This window comes from Typopeltis vanoorti, chromosome 8 (genome assembly GCF_054136105.1).
Source record: "Typopeltis vanoorti isolate ZY-2024b chromosome 8, IOZ_Tvanoo_1.0, whole genome shotgun sequence".
NCBI lineage: Eukaryota > Metazoa > Arthropoda > Arachnida > Uropygi > Thelyphonidae > Typopeltis > Typopeltis vanoorti.
The window spans coordinates 142015638-142041180 of NC_143556.1; the positions used below are offsets into that span (position 1 = coordinate 142015638).

Sequence of the window (25543 nt, forward strand, 5' to 3'; positions counted from 1 at the left end):
TCTTAGGGAGAAAGGATGGAGTCCGAAGGACGCCCTGGACCGGAGAACTTGGAAGGGGAAGGTTAAAGATCGGTGCATGCCGACCCCATTTAACATGGGATAAGGCATAGTGAAAGAAGATGTTCTTTTGTATACTCTTGACTGCAGTCTGTGTGACACAGTTGGGCAACTTGCAGATCTCTATTCTTGTGTAGTGTCTTATACATGTAGACATCTTTGCCCACGTTTGATTGGTCTGAACTGGACGAACACAGTCGAAATCATTCTCTCTTCATAATCATTTCATGATAATGCCCATTCCTGTTATTAGTACAGTTATATAATATTGTAGCTCTTACACTGATATTCTCACCATTCCTCCCATTATAATTTAGTTTTCCTTACTCTCCATGTTAGGTCTCATACCAGTAATTAATTTTTCAAGATGTTTGATAAAAACGCATTCAGGCATAGGCCATCCCTCTTATACAAATGTAATCTTCCCTCAAATATGCCATCTTTCACCCCAAATTAAGTGAGAATAGAAAAACCTGACACTTAGCAGCACCGAAAATTGATATTCAAACTGGGGTTCCAAAGTAATAGCATGTCTCTATTCAAATTCTCCTAAAGAAACACCACATATGATCCTTCTGAACATTGTTTCATCAGTAAACAACTGTATCTTTTCAAACTATCTCTGATATCAAATAAATGAGTGCTTGGGTCTTAGTTCATGGATTGAGCCACACTCTTGTTCATCATTTTCTTTGACTGGAATTTTGGACTGGGTTGTGGCTAGCCATATGAAGACTTCTGGAGGATAGGATATATGCAGAAGTACATGGATAGTGACTATGACAAGCTTAGGAGACAGCTTGAAGCTATAGCATGGGATGAGAAATTGAGTAGTAAGGAAATAAATGTTGCTTAGGAACTGACAAAGAAATACATACAGCATCAATGTGTGAATATATTCCGGAGTTCAAAAGGCTGAATAAAGTAAGTGTAAAATCAATGAATGAGGGAAGTAAGTATGAAATTTGGAAGAAGGCACTTTGGAGGCAGCATGAGATGAATAATTGTAATAATCAGCTGCACTAAGAGTATAAAGAGCAGGCTAGGAGAGTGACTTAGTTGGTAAGAACAACAAAAGTGTAGTATGAGCAGAGAGCAAATCAGGCCAAAAAAAACCCTTGTGAATTCTTTTGGTATGTTGCAAGTAGAAATAAGAACGATTATGGTAAGATGTTAATGGATGAAAGTGGGAGATTAGTAACTGCAGCAGAGGACATAGTCGAGGTATTCAGTGAGCAATTCAACAGATTGTTTCCTCAGTGTGAAATCAGAAGTTATCGCTCCAACATGAAAGTTGAGGGAACAGTGACTCACAATTTGAGTAGGAGAATTCATGCATAATATAATTTAATATATATATATATATATATAGACTATAAAAGTTTATGAAATTCACATCGTATGATACTTGATGGGTTGTTTCCTTAAGTATCTAATAAGTGGTTCTAAAATGTTTAGTTTTAGTATGTATGACTATAATTGTTTTATTAATAAAATATAATAAGCACATATTTAACTGTCAATGGGAAATGGCACCTTTTTTATTTGGTAAACTAAATGCTGTATTTTTATAAAATATCTTGTTGCCATAATATGGCTGAACGAGCGCCCTTATTAAGGCAGCCATAGAGGCTGCCTCTATGCCACACCCTGTGGACAGTGCTGGTCCCAGGGATTAGCAAAATGAAAATAATTATTTGGAGCTTATACAACTAGAATAAAATATAATTATCTTTATAAATATGTATATATAAATTTAATATTTTTTAAATATGTGATATATCCAATTTAAATTTTTTTTAAAAATTTTTTCTGCCTCCATTATAATTGTAACATAAACTCTAAGTTTTTCTGCCCTTTTACTTTTCAGCCTGTGGCATCAGCCCATTCTGCCTTGTGCTGGGCCTGCTCACAAACTTCAGGTGTGCGTGAATGCAAAAGAGGACATTTTGAACATTGAGTGCTGCTGCATGTACAATATACATGTGCTTTGTATGTGCTGAAAGCTGTAAGTGATTTACTGATAGATTAAAGGTTTATGCACTGCTCAAGTTATAACAATATTTCTGACTAGAATAGGTATTTTTGATCAGGTGAGGGTTGAAGCTATTGCTTTGCTAACTAAAGTTTTTTTGAAGCCACACTGCTAGGAGGGTTGGTGGTGTGACAGTTAATGGATGTATCTGTTTGAGTCTGAAGGTTCTCAGTAATAAGAGAATTATAGGGATGCGTAAGTTTCTGTTTCTGAAATGAATTGGATGTTGGCTTTTCATATATGTTAAAAAGATATTATTACTACTACGTGACACATCCAAGGAGTCTAAGGGCTCATCATGGGAGGGCACATTACTCTTCTTCGCTAAATACATCTCATCCTCTCCACTGCTACTTAATTCTCCAACTATGACACTACCACCATCAACACCATCTATCGCCCATCATCACCAACAATAGTATTTTTGTCTGTACAAGGGATGAAAAAACCAGTTTCCAGGAGAAAAACCCTGCTACCATCGTATGAGATCGGCTAACTCGCCTTCAACTGAAAAAGCCCATATAAGGATTCCCCTCATCATGACGAGAATTGAACCCAGGTCTTTTCCAATTGAAGGGCGCAATGTTCCGTTGTTCTTCCAATTGTTCTACGGTGATATTCAGAGTGGTGTGGCCAAATGGAAAACACATAGCATGCATAGCAGAGTGCAACAGTAGATTTGTGAGATGTCTTTCTTCAAAACAAAGTTAATGAGGAGTGGAGAAAGTGGTGAAAGTTTTGAAATTCACTTGCTCCTCTGTGTCTCAAGAAGACAACATTTTTGAGAAATTTGTGATTACTTTTTATCTGAATATCAGTAAAATTCCTCCTTGTTCACTAATATTCTACTTCTAGACACCTATTGAACTAAATCCATCTGAATTTTCTCCTGATATCCTAGCCTTAGTTCAGTTCACCATCAACTTAGACTTTCTTGTTTAACAAGGAAAATTCGGTATAGAAATAGATGGTATACACAAGCCCTCCACTTTCTCCACTCCTGGCCAACTTTATTATGGAGACATTTGAAGAAAGAAAGCGCTAAACTTCACCCCACATAAACCTGCTGTTTTGCAATGCTATATTATTTTGATTATGTATTTTGCATAGCCCCAACACACTGCATCCATTTATAACACATCTGAACAGCCAACATCCTGACGTTATTATTATCATTATTATTACCCAAGACCCCATCGAGTCAAAGACTCATCTCGGAGGTCCTTTTATCATATACACAGTTCATCATACCGTGCTTTAAACATACTCAAATTCTCTGCAGACCCCACACTCTCAGGCAAGCCATTCCAATCGCTCACAACTCTGCATGAAAAAAACTTGCTTCTCACTCTCCTACTCACACCCTCTTTATACAGTTTCCAGGGATGACCTCTGGTTCTTCCCTGATCTCCCACTGTTTTCTGTAGAACCTATCCAACATTGCTCCTATAACAACCCCTTACTAACTTGTAGGTCTCTATCATATCTCCCTTCTTCCTCCTATCCACCAGACTCTGTAAATGGCATCTTCTCAATCTTTCCTCATACTTGACATTTAAGAGGTTAGAAACTGCTTTAGTCATTCACCTCTGGACCCTTTCCAACATCTCTTCATCCTTCTGAAAACCAGGTGACCAAATCTGGGCACAATAGTTCATGTGTGGCCTAATCAAAGCCTTCTACAATGAAACACAAATCTTCCTACTTCTATAAGTCAGTGTCCTCCAAATCGTTCCCAGAAGCCTTGGTGTTGTCTTCACAATTTTGACTGTGTCCCCTAAATTTCAGATCCTTATCCACTATCATCACAAGATCTCTTATTTCCTAAACCTCCGACAATATATCCTCACCAAGCATAAATTCTGCATCAAATCTTTGTTTCCCAAATTTCACAACCTTACATTTTCCAACATTGAACTCGCATCTCCATTCCTGTGCCCAATCACTCAATTTCTTAAAGTCTTCTTGTAAGGCCACATCTTCTCTACTCTTCATCAACTTTGCATCATCTTCAAAACAACTGAATATCTCCATCCAAATCGTCTCCAATATCATTAATATACAAGTTAAACAGTAAGTTCCCTAAAACAGACCCTGAGGCACACCACTAGTGACTTTCCTTTTCCTGGTTATCACTCTCCCATATCCAAAACTTGTTGATAACCTATGAGATAGCCAGTCTCCAATCCAGTGTACCAATCTGATATTCAACCCCATCCACTCTAGTTTGACTAACAACTTATGCGGTAATCTATCAAAAGCCTTTGCAAAATCTAAATATATTACTGTGTATCCTTCTCCTCTATCCAAGGAAGCAGCCACCTTTTTGGTGACTGCTTCCTTGTAGTTCTAGTTAAGCAACTTTACTGCAACTTAACTTATTGTAATAAGTAAGTAGATTACTACGACATGACCTCCCTTTAGCAAATCCATGCTGTTCATCAAAGATAATACCATTGTTGTCAACCCAATTCTGGATCCTAGTTCTCACAAGCTTCTCCAACATCACCCGACACACAGACAGGCCTGTAGTTTGATGCTTGAGTTCTTTTGCCTCCTTTATGAAGTAGCACAATCTTGCCCTCCTTCCACTCCTTAGGAATTTGACTGCAAGACTCGTATTAAAAATAATGTCAAGACCGTCGTCAACTCCCTGGCACATTCCTTCAGAATACGTGGTGATATATTATCAAGTCCCACAGCCTTATTTACATCTAGTTTGCTCAACTGCCTATACACCTTTTGCTCACTTACGGTCAGTCTACCCTCCCCGTTATCAACTGTTCTCAATCTCTTCATGAAGTCACATTCACAAGATTGAAAGACCTTTATGAACTGCTCATTAAGTATCTCCACCACACCTGCAACAGCTGTCTTTATACCATTTTCTCCAATCAGTGTCATCCTTCCATAATCATTCTTTCTTTTGCTGGCTACATATCAAAAGAACTCCTTAGGATTCTTTTTGGCTTCACTAGCTAACTGCTGTTCATATTTCACTTTTCCCATCCTTTCCAACAAAGTCATCCACCTTGCCTGGTTCTTGTAATCCTCATGGAACTGGTTAATTCCATTATGCTGCCTCCATAATGTCCTATACTCTGTATCATATGCTTAATCTCTTTATTCATCCATTTCACACCTACCTTATTTAACCTTCTCACCCTTGGAATACGTTTAGACATTGCATCTACTAGATAGTTCTTGAAGATCCCCCCCCCCCCAAGCTGCATTGATCTGTTTTCCAGCTAACTCCTCATTCCATGCTACACCTGCAAGCTGTCTCCTGAGCTCTTCATAATCACCCCTCCCCCTTGTAGTTCCACATATACCATTTTCTTACAGAGGTCCTGACACTGCTGGCAACCACTCAGGTAATCACCTCATGGTCAATCTTACCAATTGGTGGGTGATTTGACACCTCACAATTATATGCTCTGATGAGATGACCAAATCCAAGACCCTCAGTCCTCATGTGCCCTCTGTTACATACATTCTGCAGTAGTTATCCCTAAAAACTCAAGAAACTCATTTTCTTTACTTCCAGTTGCTATCTCATCATTCCAGTCTATATTGCCATAATTAAAATCACCCATAATGATTCTTATTTGCTTGGCTAATTTGATTATACATTTCATAGTCACCACCATCTATATTACCTGGTCTATAACAACATCCAACCAAGTATTTCATTTCATTTCATTCACCTCTATCTCACACCATACTGCCTCAAAACCACTGGCACCATTTCCCTCTTGCATCTCTACTCCGTATGGACATAACTCTTTCTCTATCATCAAAAGCACTCCCCCCCCCCCCCTTTTACCCCTTCTGTCCTCATGAAACACATCATACTCTCCATCTCTATTCCTGTCAGGATGTCTTCCTCATCTAACCATATCTCACTTATTCCAACAATTTTTGGGTGAACGACTGAATTAGTGCAACCATTTCATATGCCTTGTTTCTTACACTTCTAGCATTTGTATATAAACACAACAGCTCTTTACTGGATCTACAGCTAGTTCACTGATACCACTCATTCGATGTGATCTCTCTATGCTAAACTGGGACCATTTCTGCTTATTCATTTTAGAACCCTCTTCAATTCCAACTGTTTTCTCTCGATCCCTGGTCATCCCATTCCTTTCCTGTGTACACATCCTCTCACATCCTCTTGGAGCATCCACCTTTCTGACGCTGTGTAACCCTGTCCACCCTTAGTCTCCCTGTTTCTCTGTTCCTCTTGCACACCCATTCCCTCATTTTCCATACTCATGCCACTCACTTCTTCATTCATAACCACCTCTTCAATCTCTCCTGCTATTCCACATCACTTCCCACTTAATCTGATTCATTCTCTGTACTCACTTCTCTACCTTCCAGCAACAGTCTCTCTAAGCGACTCATACTATAACCACTCAAATGCAGTCCATCTCTCTCTCTCTCTTATATAGTTCACTTCGTCCTTCAAACTCATTCCACACGTTAATAAACTGTACTCCTCTCACATTTCAGGCAACATATCATTCATAATCCTTACTCTCTGCCTCATCTTGCCACAGTCAACCTAGGCAACACGCTTACTTCCTTCCTGTCACACTATTCTCTTTTATCACATCTAAGCAGCCTCCTAATATCCATTCTGACGTACTGTTTGTCCTCTGTCAAGCCATTCGTACCTATTAAAACCATCAACTCTAGCACTTCAGGAAAAAAAAACTGTCTATCCTTCCTAGATACCATTATTACATGCTAACTAAATGATGCTCTAGCATTCTCTGTCCACAGAAAACCCCGAGCAGATATATCCACCAAGAATTACACCACCACTCCTCTCAGTAGTTTGGCATCATGGAAACTGTAGTCAACAGTGCTAATTTAATTTGGTCTGATGATAATACATTCATAACTGAACTTAAAACCACATACATAATGCTTTTTTAGCCAATAGTTCGGTCTCCTCTGGATCAAAAATATAGGAAGCTTGGAATTTCATTCCATATTTTGATTCCAACCAGGTGATTAAATCTCTTTTGTGCAGTTATGGTCACTCGATTTACATGGGGATGAGGAAGATCTATTAAAAAAGATCCAGGAAACTGATTGTGGTAATTTCTGGTCTGTAGAATGTAGGTCATGAAGACTGATTAAAGGAATTCCATTTGATGAGACTTATAAATAAGCAAGAGGAGAGGAGAGATATTATTGAAACATATAAGTTGATAAGGGATTGCTACAGTCCAGTGCAATCCCTTACCAATTTACATGTTCTTTCTTCCACATTAATCCAAATGTGGAAGAAATTTTTCACACAATGGAGAGAGAGAGAAGGATAAAACAAGAGGCCATCCTGAAAGCTTATGAGGATGTGTGAGGAAGATGAGGAGGATGAATGCAGATTTTTTGCATGAAGAGTGGATGGTGAGTGAAATTTGTTGCCTAAGAATGGTTAGTGTGACATCATTGAATGAGTTTAAAGTTTAAGGTTTTGTTTGATGAGCATCATGTATGACAGTAGGGACTTCCTACGCCTACGGTCTTTTTAACTCAATGGAGGTCTCACATTAATAATCTTTCATTGACTTTGTGAAGTTATATATAGTGTTTATTTAATTTTTTTACTTTGACTGATATGGTATATGATCATTGCATATTTTGAAACTTGCATGAAGTTCAGAACTGTCAATTGGGTTAGGCTTCATTTAGGTATATTTTTCATACTGTATTTGTATAGGTTCTTTTAAACTCCAGCATACTATCATGCTCCTTCAAAATCCCTAGCTCTATCAATCTGTTGTATCGCACATCAGTGTAATACACAGCTTGTAATACTTTCAGATATTTGCACATTGAACTGGTGACCATAATCCTTTGCCTATACTGTCAATTTATTAAATGTGGCTTTCCACTGGTTACTTTCTTTTTCTTTGATTCTGTTCACAGTATACTACACTTTGATATTCTACAATTAACCACCATCTTATTCATGTTGTCAGCTTCATATCCATCTCTGATTGATCTAGTTTATGTGGTAGCTTTTCATCTGCCATTCTGTCAAATGCCTTTGTGAAGTCTAAGCAATATGGTGTGCAGCCATTTTCTTTATTCATCTCACTTTTCACTTCGTTATAGAAGGTTAGTAAATTATAATGCAGAACTTACACTTCAAAATTGTACCACTCCCCCCCCCTCCCTCCAAAGTATTATGTTCTTGTCTATCCATTCCTGAATTTTGCCTTTAACTAGTTTCTTCAATACCTTAATTGCCACTCTTGAGACACTGATTTGCCTATAATAGGGATGACCAATCCTTTGAGTTCTGAGGGCAACACACCTGAAATTAATGAGTCTACAAAGTTGTATCATCATCAAAGGACATTAAATAACTTAAACATTAAACTGAAATTCACAGATATATTTATTGACATTATTTTATTATTATTAATATCTGACCACCATGGAGTCAAGCTGCTCATTGTGGGAGGTCTATACCTTCTCATGAAAAAGGTTTTTAAATGATGTCTTAAACCCATCCATAGATTCTCCACTCACTACACTTTCAGGAAATGCATTCCACTCACCAATCACTCTCCATGCAAAGAACCTGCTTCTCACAACCCTGCTCACTCCTTATACAGATTCCAGGAATGGCCTCTAGTTCTACCTTGTCTTCCTCTGCTATATAAAAAATCTTCTCCACATTAATATGCTAATAATCCCTCACCAACTTATATCTCAGTTATATCCCCGTTTCTTCTATTCTCAAGGCTCTGTAAGTTGCATTCCCTCAATCTCTCCTCGTATCTGACATCCCATAGACCTTACATTAACTTAGTAAACTGAACCCTCTTCAATACATACCTTGTTCTACTAAAATTCCTCTGAAAACCAGGTGACTAAATTTGTATACAGTAGCCCATATGTTGGCCTGGTCAATGCCTTATACAAGGGATCTGTAATCTCTGCTTCTGCATGCCAGTGTCCTCATTACTGAAATAATTCATTGGGATGTTCTTACAGTTTCAGCAACATGACCCCTAAACTTCGTCTTTGTTCACCATCACTCCTAACTAAACTGATAGTTCAATAGATTTACCCACTCAAAATAGTCTATTCAGATCCTCCTACAAGACCACAACATCTTCTCTACTAATCACAGCACTTTCCAATTTTGCATCACTGGCAAGCAGCTGTACATCTCCATTTAAGCCAGTCCCAATGTCATTAAAATATAAGTTAAACTATAATGTTTCAAAAAATATCCATGTAGCACACCACTAGTAACCTTCCTCTTTTGGGTTACCACTCCTTCATACACAACCTGCTGATACCTGTCTGACAGCCAAACAGCTATCAAACTTTCTATGTCTGTTTCAGTTGAGCTTGACATATAGCAGTCTATCAAAGACCTTTGAAAAATCAAAGTATACTGCTGTATATGCATCTCCTTTATGAAGTGAATTTGTCACCTTGTTGTAAGCAGATTGCAGAAACTTGATCCCCCCCCCCTTAACAAGCCCATGTTGACCACCATAAAGAACACTGCTATCATCAACCAACTTCTGAATCCTGTTCCTCACCAACTTCTTTAACATCTTAACAACAATGGCAGATACACAGATGAACCTAGAATTTGTAGCTTCTGTCTTATCCCACCACTTTGTGAAGTTGAGCAATCATGAATAGAATGTTAGCAGAAATGTGTGACGAGATTGACTGCACTGAATGGTTTTGGAGTGAGTCATTTGAAAAGGGTACTGTTAGAAGGAAGTGTAATGAGTGATGTAAACAAGATATCAGTGGAAGTCAGAGAGCAGGAGGGGAGAAAGACATGAGACTAATGTGGTTGTGAATAGAGAAGAGAACATGAGAACAGTAATGCAAGTTGGACAGAGAAATGGGGTGGGCCAAAGGAGTCAGGGAGAGATGGTGTATGGAGAGTGGATTCTGAAAGTAGTAATGAATGTATGTATGTGGATGATCAGCAAAGGAATGAAATGACCTGAAATAAATGGGGGGATTGAGTCTGAGAGCCAGCCTGGCTGGCCGAGTGGCTAGCATGTCTACTCTCCAGTCAAGAGACTGCGGGTTCGAATCCCACCATGGGCATGGACGTTTGTAATTGTCTTTGGAAATACTAACTGTGGTGGTCAGCGGTAGATAGCGTTGGTGTAGTTGCAGTCAGCTGGTGGATTGTGAGTGGTGGAAACAGAGCTGTAGAATAGATGCCCTCTCTCAGTGAGTCTTTGAACTCCCTGGAGGTGAATAAAAAAAAATAATAATATATGGGGAAGAGGTGAACAGACAGGTGCAAAGTGAAAAGTCACAGGTGGGAGCAGCATGAATAAGACTGATCATAGACTAAGAAATGAATTGTTATGCTTGTTTACGATTGCCAGGAGTATCACAAATAAGAGAGGTGAAATCGTTGCATTGATTGAGTTTACGTGCCCAAAAATAGTTGGAATAAGTGAAACATGGTTGGATGAGAATGACATCTTGATGTGAATAAAAATGGAAAGATAAGATGTTTTTTTGTGAAGACAGGAAAGGCAAGAAGGAAGGGAGAAATGCTGCTGATGATAGTAGAGGTGTTATGAGGTTGAAATATAAGGGGAAAAAGTGGAAGTGGTTTTGAAGCAGTGTGGCATGAAATGGAGATTATAGGATGAAATATTTGGTGGGGTGTTGCTACAGGCCAAGGAATGTGGAAGGTGGAGACAAATGTATAGACAATATGGCTTAGTGATCATTATGGATAATTTAAATTCTGTCAATATTGACTGAAATAAAGAGATAACATCACGGAATAAGGAAAATGAATTTCTTAAGTTCTTAATTATTATCATTATATCACACCTCCAGGGAGTCCCAAGACTCATCGAGGGAGGACATCTACTCTACAACTCTTCGTCTCACTACTCCACTAACCTTTATCCAACACCAACTACCACCACTAGTACTTTCACAAATATCCATGCCCATGTGGGATTCGAACCTGCAGCCTTTTGACCGAAGAGCAGATACGCTAACCACTTTGCCAACCAGGCCAATCTTATGCAACATGTAACGGAGAGCACATGATTGTTAAGAGTCTTAAATCTGGTTATACCATCAGAGTATATGATTGTGAATGAAGTGTCTAATCTTCCTCCCTTTGGTGAGACTGACCATGAAGTGATTACATGGGTTAGCAGCTAGTTATGAGAGCTTCTATAAAGAAGGGATATATGTGGAACTACAGGACTGGTTAGTATGTTACCCTGGGTAACATACTAACTACCTTGTTTAGCCTACCTTGTTTAGCCTTTTTGCTTTAGGAAACAACTGGGAGATATAGCGTGGAATGAGGAGTTGAATGGGAAGGAGACAGATTGGGCATTGGTTCAAGAACTATTTAATAGCAGCAGTGAACTGAGTGTATTCCTAAAGCAAAAAGGCTAAACAAGGTAGGAGTAAAATGAATGAATGATGAGTTTAAGCATGAAATCCTGAAGAGGAAGAAGGCACTATGGAGGGAATACAAGATGAACTGATGCAACTGATCATTACCGAAATATATTGGCAATGATTAGTTGCATGAAGAGCACAAAGAGCACGCCAGGAAGGTGGCTCAGTTGCTAAACACAACAAAAGTGTAGTATGAGAAGAGACCAGCCAATCAAGCTGGGAAAAAAAAAACCTAGTGATTTCTAGTTTTTTTGATGATGCTAGTTGATGACAATGGCAGATTAGTAACCACTGCAGAGGATATAATTGAAGTATTCAGTGATCAGTTTATCAGTGTGTTTCAACATCGTGATGGCAAAGATGTCCAAGCTAGCATGAAAAGCTGGAACTGATGGTCTCATATCGAAAGAAATGTGAGGAATTAAGTAAATGTCGAGTAAACATGTGTCTTGAGAGAATGCTCTATGGAATTAATGCCACCTTTGACACACCTGTTTATAATGAATCTTGCAACAGGATAAGTCCCAAAGGAGTAGAAGGTAGGAAAAAATTGTTCCACTTCAAAAAGTGGGGGGGGGGATTAGACTGTGGCTACAAATTATAGGCCAATCTGTGTGTCTAGCAATGCTGTTAAGGTGTTATAGAAGTTGGTGAGGACTAAGATTCAGAAGTGGGTTAATAACAGCAGTATATAATAACTGCTTAATAACAGTTTATTAGTCATTACCACTAGAGGGCTACATGGTGTGTAGTGTTTGTAGAGAGCTCCTGAAAAGATAAGTATTATTTTAAGTAATAATTGGTAAATTTGCTTGAATCTTGCGTAGTATTGTCTACTTTTCGTATTGTTAGATCGTACTTTGGGGTGTTAATATTACTCAATTCTTAATGTGTCTTATAACTACTTTCTCTGTGGTCAGGGATTGTAAGGTTTTCCCTGGGTAACAAACCCTAACAAATTTATATTTATACTGTGCCAGTTAGAGTTATTATACCTTTAGATATGTTCGGGGGCTCTCAAAAATGTTGCAGCCGTGGCTCCCTTCTCTTTCTTATTTGGTTATATCTTTCTTTCCCCTTTATCACAGTTCGTGGTTTAGTGAGTGGCAAATGTCGGTCTCAAACACAAATTTAATACCAGGATTTCAGATGACAAAACATAAAGTTTTATTTTACACTAATAAAATTACATTTAACAAGAAATAATCAATTCTTCTGTTATCTTAATTAGAGTAAGCCACATTCAAACAATATCACATGATAATCTCGCAAATTAACACATTTATCATTCTCTAAGATAGGCATGCACTTGGGCAATTAATACAAATCTATCTAGACAAAATTTCAGGGAAAAAGCTAAGGTAACATTTGCATACTGGACTGAGCAAGAATCACTTGACATGACTCTTCGGACTACTAGTCCAATGTTCCTAAAGCTACTCTAACAAATAAATTAGTTTCAGTTTTCCTCTTAGCGACACTGCCTAACGTGTTTTCCTTCGGCGCTTTCACTTAACTTTAGAAAGGACAAAATTCCTTACCATTTCTAACTGCTCACTGTTTCACTGCATCACTACATGTGAGTCACGTGTGCATCCTGGTTGGATCCTTGTTCACACTGTAGATTCTTTTCCTTCCCATCTCATGGATTCACACACACTGAAATTTTGCCGTTAGCTGGAAACATCTGAGGTGCTTGTCTGGGATTTCTGGATCCTTCAAGAGGAAACATCACGGTTCGGGTTTCATATACCCGAGCTTTCCCTTTCTGGTCGGAGATCATCCTCACTTCCTACCTCCTTTTTCTTCCCTGTTTTCTCACCTCGTGTCCCTCACTCTCTGTCTCCCACTTTTTTTTCCCCTCTTTCTTTCAATCATTCACCTTTTTCTTCCAAGGAGCTTACATTCACGGTCACATCAAATTGCTTCATTGGAAAGCCATGAGAGCTCCTCTCAGAGAATTATCTAATGCTTGCTTGTACGGTTCCAATATGGGCTTGTCAAGGTCATGCCCTTTAGGTTCTTAGTCATCACGTTTTCTTTGTTTACCGTAGCTTACACATACCATTCCTTTATTTAGATTTATACACATTATTTTCCTTTATTAAAATTACACATATTAAATATTTCACAATCTTTCCCTTTCAATAAGTAAAATGGATATACACTTAATAATTAGATACTCAATACACAATTATATGATACACTTCACACTCAATATACAAGTATATAATACACTTTACTTTATCCCCCCCCTTCCTTATTTCTTTTCCAATACAATATTGACCAGCAGTACAGGTATTTTCTCTGGTTTAAAGCTCCTTTCATTGTTAGATCACGAATGAGTGTTTGTGTAGTAAAGGCAGGCCTCATTCACGATCTAACAGTATCTTAGCGTGTCTGTGTGATTTTTGTGTTTTCTGAGTTATTTCAATTAGTAATTTGATAGATATGATTAATAGCGTGCACATGGCACTCATAAGAAGGAATACAATGGTGTCCAGATCGCCATCTTTGTTCAAAAATTTTAATATAAAGGATTTTATTCAGTGTACTGTTTGTGAGATGTATGATTTGAGGAGAGCAGTTGTAGTCTAGTTAGACAACGATAGTGGAGTGAATGTGTGCAGAAAGTGTAAGGAATGTGAAGATTTAAAGTGTTTCAGGTCGTGAGAATATCATTATTGAAAGTCAGAATGTAGAAAATAGTAATATTTGCAAGATAGTACCAGATAGCTGTGAGAGTGGTATGGAAAGTGAGAATGAAGGTAAAAATACAGAATGAATGAATGGATTAACGGATAGTAAAAATGATGAGACAGATGCAGTGAGTGAGATCGCACGGTTACGCGGAGCAACACACAGGGCAAATCGGCACCCGGAGCATTGACAAAAATGTTTACCGAGCGTACCAACTAATAAACGGCAAAGGTATGATTAGAAAAATAAGAGTATGATTGTGAGTCTAAACAAAATGACAGAGCGAATGTTGTAGAGAGATTCTCTAGTTTATTCTTCATTAAACTCTCTAGATAAGAGTTTAACGAAGTCATACAAACCTGGTGCGCACATTAAGGATGTGAGTCTATTAGAGTGCAGAAGCAGAGGGTGAAAGAATTGATAGTAGTAGCAGGAACGAATGATTTGAAAGGAGACAAAATGGCTATGAGAGAGGATTTGAAGGAATTACTTGAGGTAGCAAAAGAGAAGAGTGAGAAAGTTAGGATGGTGAGTCTGTTGCCACGGTATGATAGTGAAGAGTATAGGAGAGCCATAATTGCTAATGACTTTATGCACAGATTATGCAGGAGGAGTGGTGTGGAATTTGTGGATGTGTGGAGTGAGTTCGATGGGCAAAAGGATTTATATAAGATGAATGGTTTGCATTTGAATGGATTTGGTGTACGGAGACTTGAAAAGGTGTTGTTGAATGAAGTGGAAATGGATGTGTGGAATCAGGGAAACTAGAGTTATTGGGGGTGGGGAGTAGATATGCAGACTTTAGGGAGACAGTTGAGTGTATGAATGTGTGTAATATGCCTGATCAAGTATGAAGGACAACAAATCAGAATGGGATAGTTAGTATAAGGCATCAAAATAGGGATGGGATAAATAGACTTCTGTAATTCATGTATACTAATGCCAGAAGTATTAGGAACAAGAAGGAAGAATTTTTGGCCTTGGTTGGCACTTCCAGGCCACAGGTTATTGGCATTAGTGAAATATGGCTGACAGAAGATGATATAGCTAGTGGGATTGAATATGAGGGGTATAGTGTGTTCAGGAGTGACAGGGAGAATAAAATGGGGTGTTTTGGTGTGAGATTCAGGCTAGCAAAACAAAATATACAATTGGGTGCTGCTATAGACCAGTTGATGGAATAGATGGCGGAGATAGTATGCATAAACAAATAGAAGAAATGAGTGGAAGGAGGGTAATTATTATGGGAGATTTCAACTATGGTAGCATTGATTGGAAGGAGGAGAGGACACATGGGAGGAAGGAATTGGATTTCATGCAGTTATTAAGGGATAACTATCTGTGACAGCATGTAATGGAAACTACTACGGGTCAGAGAGTGCTTAACCTAGTAATTGCATGTGAATTTGGCTGTAACGAATATGACCACGTTGCCACCAATTGGTGAGAGTGATCATAGGGTCTTGACTTGGGAAGTGGCTAAAGGTGTGGAATTTATAATTAAGACAGGGTACGTGTGGAATTATTGGGCTGGTAAGTATGACAAGCTTAGGAGTTTCATTGGTTCAGTGCCATGTCATGTAAAACAGCAAGGGCTGGATGTTTATAGTGCATGGGAGGCAGTTAAGAAGTGTTTGCAGGAGGCAAAGGCTGACTATATACCTAGAGTTCCCCTACTCACACCCTCTTTATACAGTTTCCAGGGATGACCTCTGGTTCTCCCCTGATCTCCCACTATTCTCTGTAGAACTTCTCCACCATTGATCTTATAACAACCCCTTACCAACTTGTAGGTCTCTATCGTATCTACCCTCTTCCTTCTCTCCACTAGACTCTGCAAATTACATCTTTTCAATCTTTCCTCATACTCGACATTCCAGAGGTCAGAAACTACCTTAGTCGCCTTTGGACCCTTTCCAACATCTCTTCATCCTTCTGAAAACCAGGCGACCAAATCTGGGCACAATAGTCCATGTGTGGCCTAATCAAAGCCTTATAGAATGGAACAAGAATTTCCATATTCTACACGTCAGTGTCCTCCTCCATTTAACTCTTACTTGATTTACTCTCCTGATTCGAGGTATGCATTACCAATCTCAGGTATGCATTATCTACCGTTACCTACCTCAGACACTCCTTTAGTACTTCCCATGCACTATAGTGCAGTTTACTGTAAACTAAAATGCAGATATATTTTTGTTTAGTTTAGTTTCAGTCAGTGTGTTTTGAAGAGCTATTAAAAATCATATAAAACAGAGCTAACATGTTTAGCTGTATTTTAAATGTTAATGTAGTTACTTTTGGTTGAGCTCAGTGCTAATACATATTGTGCCAGCATAGAAAAAATTGCTACTGTAGTGGGGATTACAATAACAAGCAGAATTTTCACATATTGTATACTCACTTATGAACATGACATACAGAGATTTGAGAAAGCTTAAGACACATATTACTGGTGAGGGGTAACTGCAGAAATCAAATTTTGATAATTCAAAACCAATCGTTCTATGCTGTTGGCACACTCTCTTACACTCTCCCTCAATGAGTCTTTGGACTCCCTAGTGGTGTCACATAATAATAATAATAATAATAAAACTCTCTAAAAAAGTATGCTTTTTATGTTATATAAAATATGCTAATTTTATATTTTTGCTAATATATGCTAAATAGCTTACTCTTTGTGGCCACACACTGATACCTAATAGAGGAAAAACCGTAGCTCCTCCAGCATCAACATCACTCATCTATCATAATAGAAAGAAAAATAAATATTGGATTGTATAAATGCAAATTAAGTAAATCATTTAAATTAGGCTTATTAAGCAAATAAGGTATATGTGTGTACATATACATATTGTTTGAATCGACAATCAAAGAAATAAAAAAATGTTATTTTAATTATCCATTATTTTCATGTTTATAAATTTATTTGATATATATTATTATTGCAATGTAAGGGCACCTCCATTGAGTCTGAAAATACATTGCAGAATACTCGCACTATCCACATAAAATCTGTCATACCTCTCTGTGAGCACATTCACCAACAAAGCATTCAAAACAGAATTTGCAATCAATTCCACTCGATCACATTCTCCAAGCAAACAATCCAGGCCTTATACCTTTTTAAATCACACTCCTGATCAGTCTCCAGGAATGATTACGCATGGTCAGGTTGGTATTATCCTAGCCATGTGCTGAAAAATTTCCTGTGCATCAGTCCTATAAAATATTTTTACCAAGTTTAAAATTTCAGTCATGTTCCTCTCTTTTCCAGCTGTCAGCAAACCTCTGCATTGAACTGTATCCATATCAGTTCCCATCTGTTCCAATTTGTGAAAGAGATTATTCATCAGTTGATCAGTAAGAATCCCAAAGAGTTACCAGCAGATTCAGTCCTGTGTTCTTAACTGGTTCACTGGTCTCTTTCAGGCCATCCAACAGGTAATACAATTGAGTGACCTACAGAGACCACTTTCTGCTTGTATCCTTGAATGGAGGAGGCACTGGCTCCCTAGTTCCATATGGTGAGGACAGTATGGACAGAGATGCCCTTACCCACATTGCTTGTAGGAAGAAGTGGGGGGGGGGGGGGAGAGAAACAGGAAACCTTACTCTAGAGATGAAACATGGTAAAGACACTTCATGAATCCAGTAAGCATCGCAGTGTTATATCACTTGGTAGTGAAAGACATCTATCACTTTGTGTTGGATCTTCAGTTTTTCCTTAATTGATAACTCAGCTTACATTGAAGGAACTGTATCTGAAGTTCTGGAATCCCCAGTCTTGGAATTGCTAACTGCTTCATTTAAATTTTCTGTTTCTTTTTTATTATAAATATATTCAATAACTTCATGATTAACTTTGTTATTATACATTACTGGTTTTATTAATAATTCTATAATCTTTCACTCAATTTCTTGAGATCAAATTATATTGTAGAACATCAGAATATGATGTCTTTATGTGAGCTATTATTGCATCTTTAAGTTCACTGCCTAAAAATGTGTTTTGATCTGTTAGTTCATGAGCATAAATTTTAATGTTTTATCAGCAATATACAAATTCATACTTTTGCAACATAACGCTCGTATAGCAACTTTTATCAAGTGCAGAGATAATATTGTATGAGATAGACATTCAAGCCTTATCTCTGAAATTAAAAATGATTTCGAATCTGTGAGTCTCTTTCTGATAATTTTCAAGCATTGTGAAGCTCCCCAAAATAGCCAGCAAATAAAACTCTGACCTTGCCAACAGGGCAAGGTCAGAGTTTTGGAATCCATTATTAATGAAAGTACATTATTAAACTTTTTCTTTACATGTTTTTGGATTACAGTCACCTCTCCACTTATGTCGGGATTCCGTTCCATCCTGCAGGATGTAAGTCAGTTCAGATATAAGTCGATACATTAAATCAACAGAGTTATAGGGGTTAGGGACTTAAAAGTAATAAGGACACTGTCATTTTAATTTTTAAACCTTGTAAAACTGTACTGTGCTTTACTGCCACTATAAAACAGGAGAATAATAATCATCCAAATCTTCCTCCACAATCAGATCTTCATTACCTACCTTATGTGAAGGACCAGGCTGCAGCTCTTTTGGTGTAACCTTTGTTTTTTTTTTGAAGAAAATGTCCAATGTGCTTTGCTTGTTCCTCTTCTTTTCATCATGAATTCGTTTATAGAAAGCAAACACATCATGTACTTTCCTTTCTGCTAATAAGTAGCGTTCAAAATTGGAGTCCATGTCTTCAACCATTTTGAGAACATCGCTAACTGCAGAGAACATTTCTGCAAGACCCTTTATTGTGAATTGTTTAACTACCTCTCCTTGATTCTCTTTTTTTCCTCTTTTCTCATTCTTCCTCTTCGGCAACATGTTGTTCCTCCAGTTCGACCAATTCTTTGTTGGTCAACTCTTCAGGAGCACTTTCTCTGAGTTGAACTTAACACGTATCAAACTAACAATAATAACTTTAATGAATTAAAGGTACAAATATTCTGCACTGAAAGTAACAGTACATCATCAGTGTAGAAGAAACAATTGAAGGAATGGAATACAAAGTACAGAACAATCGGTGGATTACCAATGAAAATTGTTGCCACGTGGTAAAAAATTAATATTAATAAATTATTATTAAATACTTCTTAAAAACTATTTCATTGATGGTGCCTAAGATAAGAATCTCCCAACTTTTGGGAGAGAAAGATGGTCATTTCAATTCAAATTCAGCTTATGTAAAAGGGCTTCGTAACTTTCTTTGGAAAGGTTTTCATATTTAAACTTGCATCTGTGAAGAAGACAAGCTTTATCCCACTGGATATTATGTTTAGTGTCAATGCTATTTGTGCTTGACCAGACTTATGAGGTTTCATGTATTTGATATAATACTGATATTCCTTCATTTTTTTTCCCCACAGAATGGCATGTTTGTTTAAAGTATGATAAATTACATTCACAAGGTATCTGGTAAACACTAGCTAATGAAAGAGGTGCCAATTTGTCTTTTGTAGATGGCAACGAGAGAGAAATTTTGTTGATAGGAAAATATGTGGGAATAAGATGATTCTTGTTCAAAATTCTGCTAATAGGTTCTGAGATGCCTGAAATATAAGGGATTGGAACTCTGCGGTCTGTTGAAGAATGCTGAGGTGTTGGAACATAGGAGTCAATGATCTATTGGATTCTATTAGGGTTGTAACCATTAGATTCTATTAACTTTTTTATAGTGAAAAGTTCTTGTTGCAAGCTTAAGGGGGAGGAGCACACTTTGTGTTCTATTAATTGAAGATTTGATAATACTGATTTTTTTTTGAGAGGTGTAATGAGCAGACTTTTGATGAATGTATCTGCCAGTAAAGGTAGGTTTTCGACAGACACTTGTTGACAAAGTATCAGAGGATGTGCATGTAAGAAGGATGTCCAAGAATGGTAGACTACCAGCCTTTTCTTTTTCTGTGGTGAACTGAATGCGTGGGTGAAGGCTGTCTGTTGTAGGAATGTGGTAAGTTCCTCTTCAGCATGTGACCAAATAGCAAAGACATCATCGACATAACGAAACCAAAGGGAGGTTTGGGGATGAATTAATGAGAACAAGGTGTCTTAAAAATGTTTCAAAAAATAGTTTGCCAAAGGTGGTGACAGAGGGCTACCCATGGTAGTACCTTCAACTTGTTTATAGATCTTATATTTCTAGGTGAAATATCCTGAATGTATAACAAATTCAAAGATCTTTGCAATATCCAGAGGGTAATCATCATATAGTAAGTTGATAGTGTCAGTTAATGGAATATTGGTAAAAAGGGAAACAACATCAAAACTGACTAACAAGTCAGACTGTTTGATTTGAACATCCTTGATTTGTTCAAGAAAACGTGTAGAATTTTTGATGAATGATCTAGAATGTCCAGTAAGGGCAGTTAATGAACGTGACAAATTTAGAAATTGAATACATGGGAGAGACGATACAATTTACAATGGGTCTTACTGGATAACCTTTCTTATGGATTTTTGGGAGGCCATATAAACGAGGAGTTCTTCCAAAATGAGTGTGCAGTTTATCCACTGTGTTTTGATCCCAACTGATAACTTCATCAAGCAACTTGTTTAATTTGTGAATTTGTAGGATTATGATTGATTTCTTGATAGGTGGAGGTATCTTGTAAAAGACAGGTTACTTTTCTCTCATAGTCAGCTTTATCCATGACCAATACAGCTTTTCCTTTATCAGCTTTTGAAATATATATTTCGCTATATTTTCTTAATGAAGTTGGCGCATGGATTTCAGCACTCGATCAATTACATGGCGGTAATTTGCTTTTAAAAAGTGAGGCAGCAACTTCAAATCGTAGTTTATTAGCATCGTTGCTACAAGTCCCGACAGATTACACTCAATGTTATGCAAAAAATTGAGATAAGTGATGCATTTAGGTACTACAACAAAATCAAGGCCTTTAGCTAATGCACTAGTTTCAGCGTCAGATAAAGGGCGTCCAGAAATATAACAGTCAATTTATTCATAAGAGTGTTGTCAGCGGTAATTATTTTTCTTTTGCTTATGGTATAGATGCATAAGTTTGCAGGAATGTTGTTCATAAGAACGGATTAAAGATTGTTTAGAAACACAAAGAACGATATCCAGTAATTTGTCATCCAGGTCAGCTGAATTTTTCTTTCAAGATCCAAAATAGAATGAATGTTAGATGCTAAATGTTTTTTAGTCACTTGAAGTTGGTTCCGTACCAAAACTTGCACAAACGTAAATTGAGTGAACTCCAGGAGACTGAATTGTTTCTCTAAATCTAGAAAACGTAGGAATGACTTTCGTATCGCGGTATTTTTTGAGAAAGGCAATCCATGTGCGAAGCTTACCTTGTAAAACGGATAACTTTCCTAATTTTCCTGTTTGTTTAATGGAATCTTCCCCATGAAGGATAATAAGTGATAATCTTTAGAGGTACCTGTGGCATAATTAAAATTAATAACTTAACACGCATAAAAGCAACGGTAATAACTTCAATGAAAATTAAAAGGTACAAATATTTCATACTGAAAGTAACAGTACATCATCAGTGTAAAACAAACAGTTAAAGGAATGGAATACAAAGTACAGAATAGTGGGTGGATTACCAATGAAAATTGCTGCCGCATACAATTAAATAAGTTTTAAGTTATCAGTTGGAATCAAAACACCGTGGATAAACTGTGCACTCATTTTGGAAGAACTCCTCGTTTATACGGCCTCCGAAAAATCCATAAAGAAGATTATCCAGTAAAGCCCATCGTGAATTGTATCGACTCTCCCACGTATCGAATTGCTAAATTTTTGTCACGTTCATTAACTGCCCTTACTGGACATTCTAGATCATTGGTTTCCAAAGTTTTGGTCCCCGTATCCTCTTGGCTTTTAGTAAATTATCCGGTACCCCCTATTCATTATAATAAGAAATAAATTCTGAAGTTTACCATACAGATTAAAAGAATATAAGAAATAAACAGTAATTAAGTTTTCATAAAAGCTTTATTTGGTAAATAAATCAATTAATTTATCATAAAATTGTAAAATCTTATTGAACTGCAGTAAAATCAACTAGTGAGACCCTTGATTCTGTTTCTTATCCACCAACAGTTTTATTCTTGGTACAGTTTTTGAAATAGATACCTGCATATCATGTTCAGGCTCCAGTTTGTTTCTTGTTTTGGACTTGATTGAAAACAGAACTGAGAATCCTGATTCACATAGTTGTTATAAATGGAATTATAGCCATGTAAGCACGTTTGGTGATAACGGGATATGCTTCTCCAAGTGTATGCCAAAAATTTTGTAATTTCATTGATTGGAATTCAATTCAGAGTTTCTTGTTATTGCGCAGATCAATTAGCTCGTCTTTCACTGGGTTGTTGTCACTGATTTTTTTCTCAATCAATATGAGAAGGGTTACATATCCAGACTTCATTCATTTGGTCAGGAAGAATTTTCTTGCAAGTGCCTCTTTCAAAGTTTTTAAATGCAATATAATGCTATCACAAACTTCCTGTTTTAGTTCATATGCTGGATCTGAAGTGATTTCATCAAGAGATTTGAAATTGGCAAAGTTACCTAACTCCACCTTTCTTCCTCAGAGAATCAATATTTCTTGAAATGATTGTATCTTTTCTTCAGTCTCCATGAGAATGACATCTGTACCTTGCAGTGAAATGTTCACAGAATTAAGAATTCCAAATACAGGTATCCCTTGCTTAATGTGGTTTTGATTAACATGGTGAAATCAATTGCGGAAATCCCTTGATATATGCGGCAAGAGTTTTGATTAACGCGCCTTTAACCCTGCAGAGCTCGCAGCTGATCTGACAGATACATGCAAAATGTTTAATATAAATATTCTTACACAATTCAGTGTATAGCTTGGAGGTCATGAGTAAATGTGCATTCATATGTTACGAGTGATATTCTGCACTGTTTTTTTGCTGTCAGTTTGGTTTAACACATTATGTAACGATTTGTGGTATTTGACAGTAAATTGTATCTGAGAGATACCATGACCTCCTATGTCAGTATAGTATGGTTTAGTTGTTGTTGTTTTTTATTCTTTGTTCAATAATTTCTATATTGTAACTGAAAATAAATAAACCATCATACTTATTTATCATACATCTCCTCTAGGGGATGTGCTTTACATTATGGAAAATACTAAGGAAGGTAATCTGGAGCTTACTCCACCTTTACTATGAGTTTCCCATAAGGTTGCTTATGTTTGCATCTGCCGAAACTTTTAGTTTCTATATATTCGGCAAGAAACTCTTGTAATTTCTATATTCGGCTATGAAATAGTGTTGGATTCAATATCCACTTAATTTCTACCATGTGTTATATTTGCAGTGTTTTTCTTTGTTTTATTGCTTGTTTGCCAAGGTCTGGAGAGTCATTTTGCTTGTTATCATAGAAATATTTATGCTAATAAGAAAAAAAAAACTGTTCAGAGAACTCTCTTGATAACTTTTTTGGTTAAAAAAAAAAAAAAAATGCTGTAAATAACGTAGGTACAAGTATTTATTAAACATTTACTTTGCATTCATTTTTTCTCTTCCCTAAAAGAGAACCATATAAAACGAGTTATTAATACAGTAATCGATCATGGACGAATTGTAATTTTTACCATTAATTATTAGATTTGATTAATGCGATTTTGATATGCTCGGTAACATCGAGGGATTAATTAACCGCATTAATCGAGGGATATCTTTCTGTACATCAGAACGATAAGCCAGAGAAATCTCAAACTTTGGCTCTTTGAAATATGAAGCAAAAGCAGATTCTTTTTCGATTAAAAAAATTTCAATTAAATTTCTAAGTTCAAAAACCCTTCCTAAAACATTTCCTCTGGATAACCATCGTACATCTGCAGTATGATATGATTTGCTCCAACCTCTTCACACAAAGATTTAAGCACATGGTGATTCAATGCTTTTGCTTGGATAAAATTCACAACTTGAACAACAACATCCAAATGGCTTTCAAATTATGTGGAAGTGTTTTAGATGCTAAAGCATACCGGCGAAGGATGCAATGGAGGTTCGGTGTAGTGGTTGAGACAGTTGTGGGCGTCCTCCCGCGATGTCTTCGGACTCCTTGGAAGTGTCATGAATAATAATTGTAAAAATATTTGGGTTGATTTCTTTAACTAAAGTGGTGAAACCTTATTTTTTCCCCAACATAGTGGGAGAACTGTCAGTACAAATAGATTCTACTAATTCCCATGAAAGGCTATTTGAATCAAAAAAATCATCCACCAAATTCATAATGTCCACTGCCTTTGTTGTTTCTTTCAAGGGTTTACGAAATAGAAATTCTTCTTTTCTTTCATTCTGATATATATATATATATATATATATATATATATATATATAGTAAAAACAAGGAGCTGTGAGCAGTTAGAGACATCAATTGATTCATCCAACTGTAAACTAATTCTTGCCGGACTTTTCTTGATTTCCTCCACTACCTGTACACGTATGTTTTCTGACATTTCTCAAATCTGATCACAAATTGTATTATTTGATAATAGTATTTGTGCAGTTTTCTCTTTTGCTTCTTTACCACACATCAACTCAACCATGTCCATAGCACACGGCTTCACTAATGTCTCAGCAATTGTATGTGGTTTCTTTTCTTTGGCGACCCTCAATGCGACGTGATAACTGGCCTCCAGTGCTGGCTTCTTCGGGGTAATAAATCCATTGTCATGAAGTGTGATATTCTTACCAAATCATGCTTGTTTTATTCTAAATGAGGACTCTGACTCGTTAGAATGTTCAGGATGAACATTCTGAAGATGCTCTCTCAATTTTGATGGCTTCATACTGCCATTGCTGAATATCTTGGAGCAAATGAAGCACTGCAGCTTTTGCACATCATCTTTGTCAAGCACAAAAGTAAAACCATATTGCACATATGAATCTTGGTAACAACATTTCTTTGGCGTGGTCATTCCTTGGGTCTGCAAAAATAATATTTTTTTGTATATAAATCCTGATCTAACCTTTCATTTTAAAAATAAGCTAAAAAAATAAATATTTTGATGTATTTTAATCTTGATCTATCCTTTCATTTTTAGAATAGGCTAAAAATAAACTATAAGCTACTTACGATTAGATTAAAATTTAGTCGGCAAAAGTAATTTAGCTAACCTATGTTTATCACTAAAACGTGTATACTATGAGCATGTCAAGATGAAGCAGTTGGAGTATATACCATGCAGTACGTCACGAGCATGCGCCGTAGGTGCAGATGC

General features: G+C 37.0%; 2 protein-coding genes across 6 annotated transcripts in view; one reads left to right on the forward strand and one right to left on the reverse strand.

The window, feature by feature from the left end:
* Positions 1 to 25543, forward strand: part of LOC150104397 (NAD(P)H pyrophosphatase NUDT13, mitochondrial-like) — a 581172-nt gene that overhangs the window by 58045 nt on the left and 497584 nt on the right. For 4 of the 5 annotated variants that reach the window (XM_090396341.1, XM_090396343.1, XM_090396344.1 and 1 more), the window contains exon 2: positions 1928 to 2065. The gene's annotated coding sequence lies outside the window, so the exon portion shown is untranslated. Of the gene's footprint in view, positions 1 to 1927; positions 2066 to 2175; positions 2288 to 25543 lie in introns of those variants that run through there. The other variant, XM_090396342.1, reaches the window with a different exon arrangement.
* LOC150104398 (prolyl 4-hydroxylase subunit alpha-1-like) overlaps positions 1 to 25543 on the reverse strand; it is a 356969-nt gene that overhangs the window by 27755 nt on the left and 303671 nt on the right. The window contains exon 11 of the mRNA XM_090396472.1: positions 16921 to 16989. Within this exon, the coding sequence (XP_090252598.1) occupies positions 16921 to 16989 (69 nt within the window). The remainder of the gene's footprint in view (positions 1 to 16920; positions 16990 to 25543) is intronic.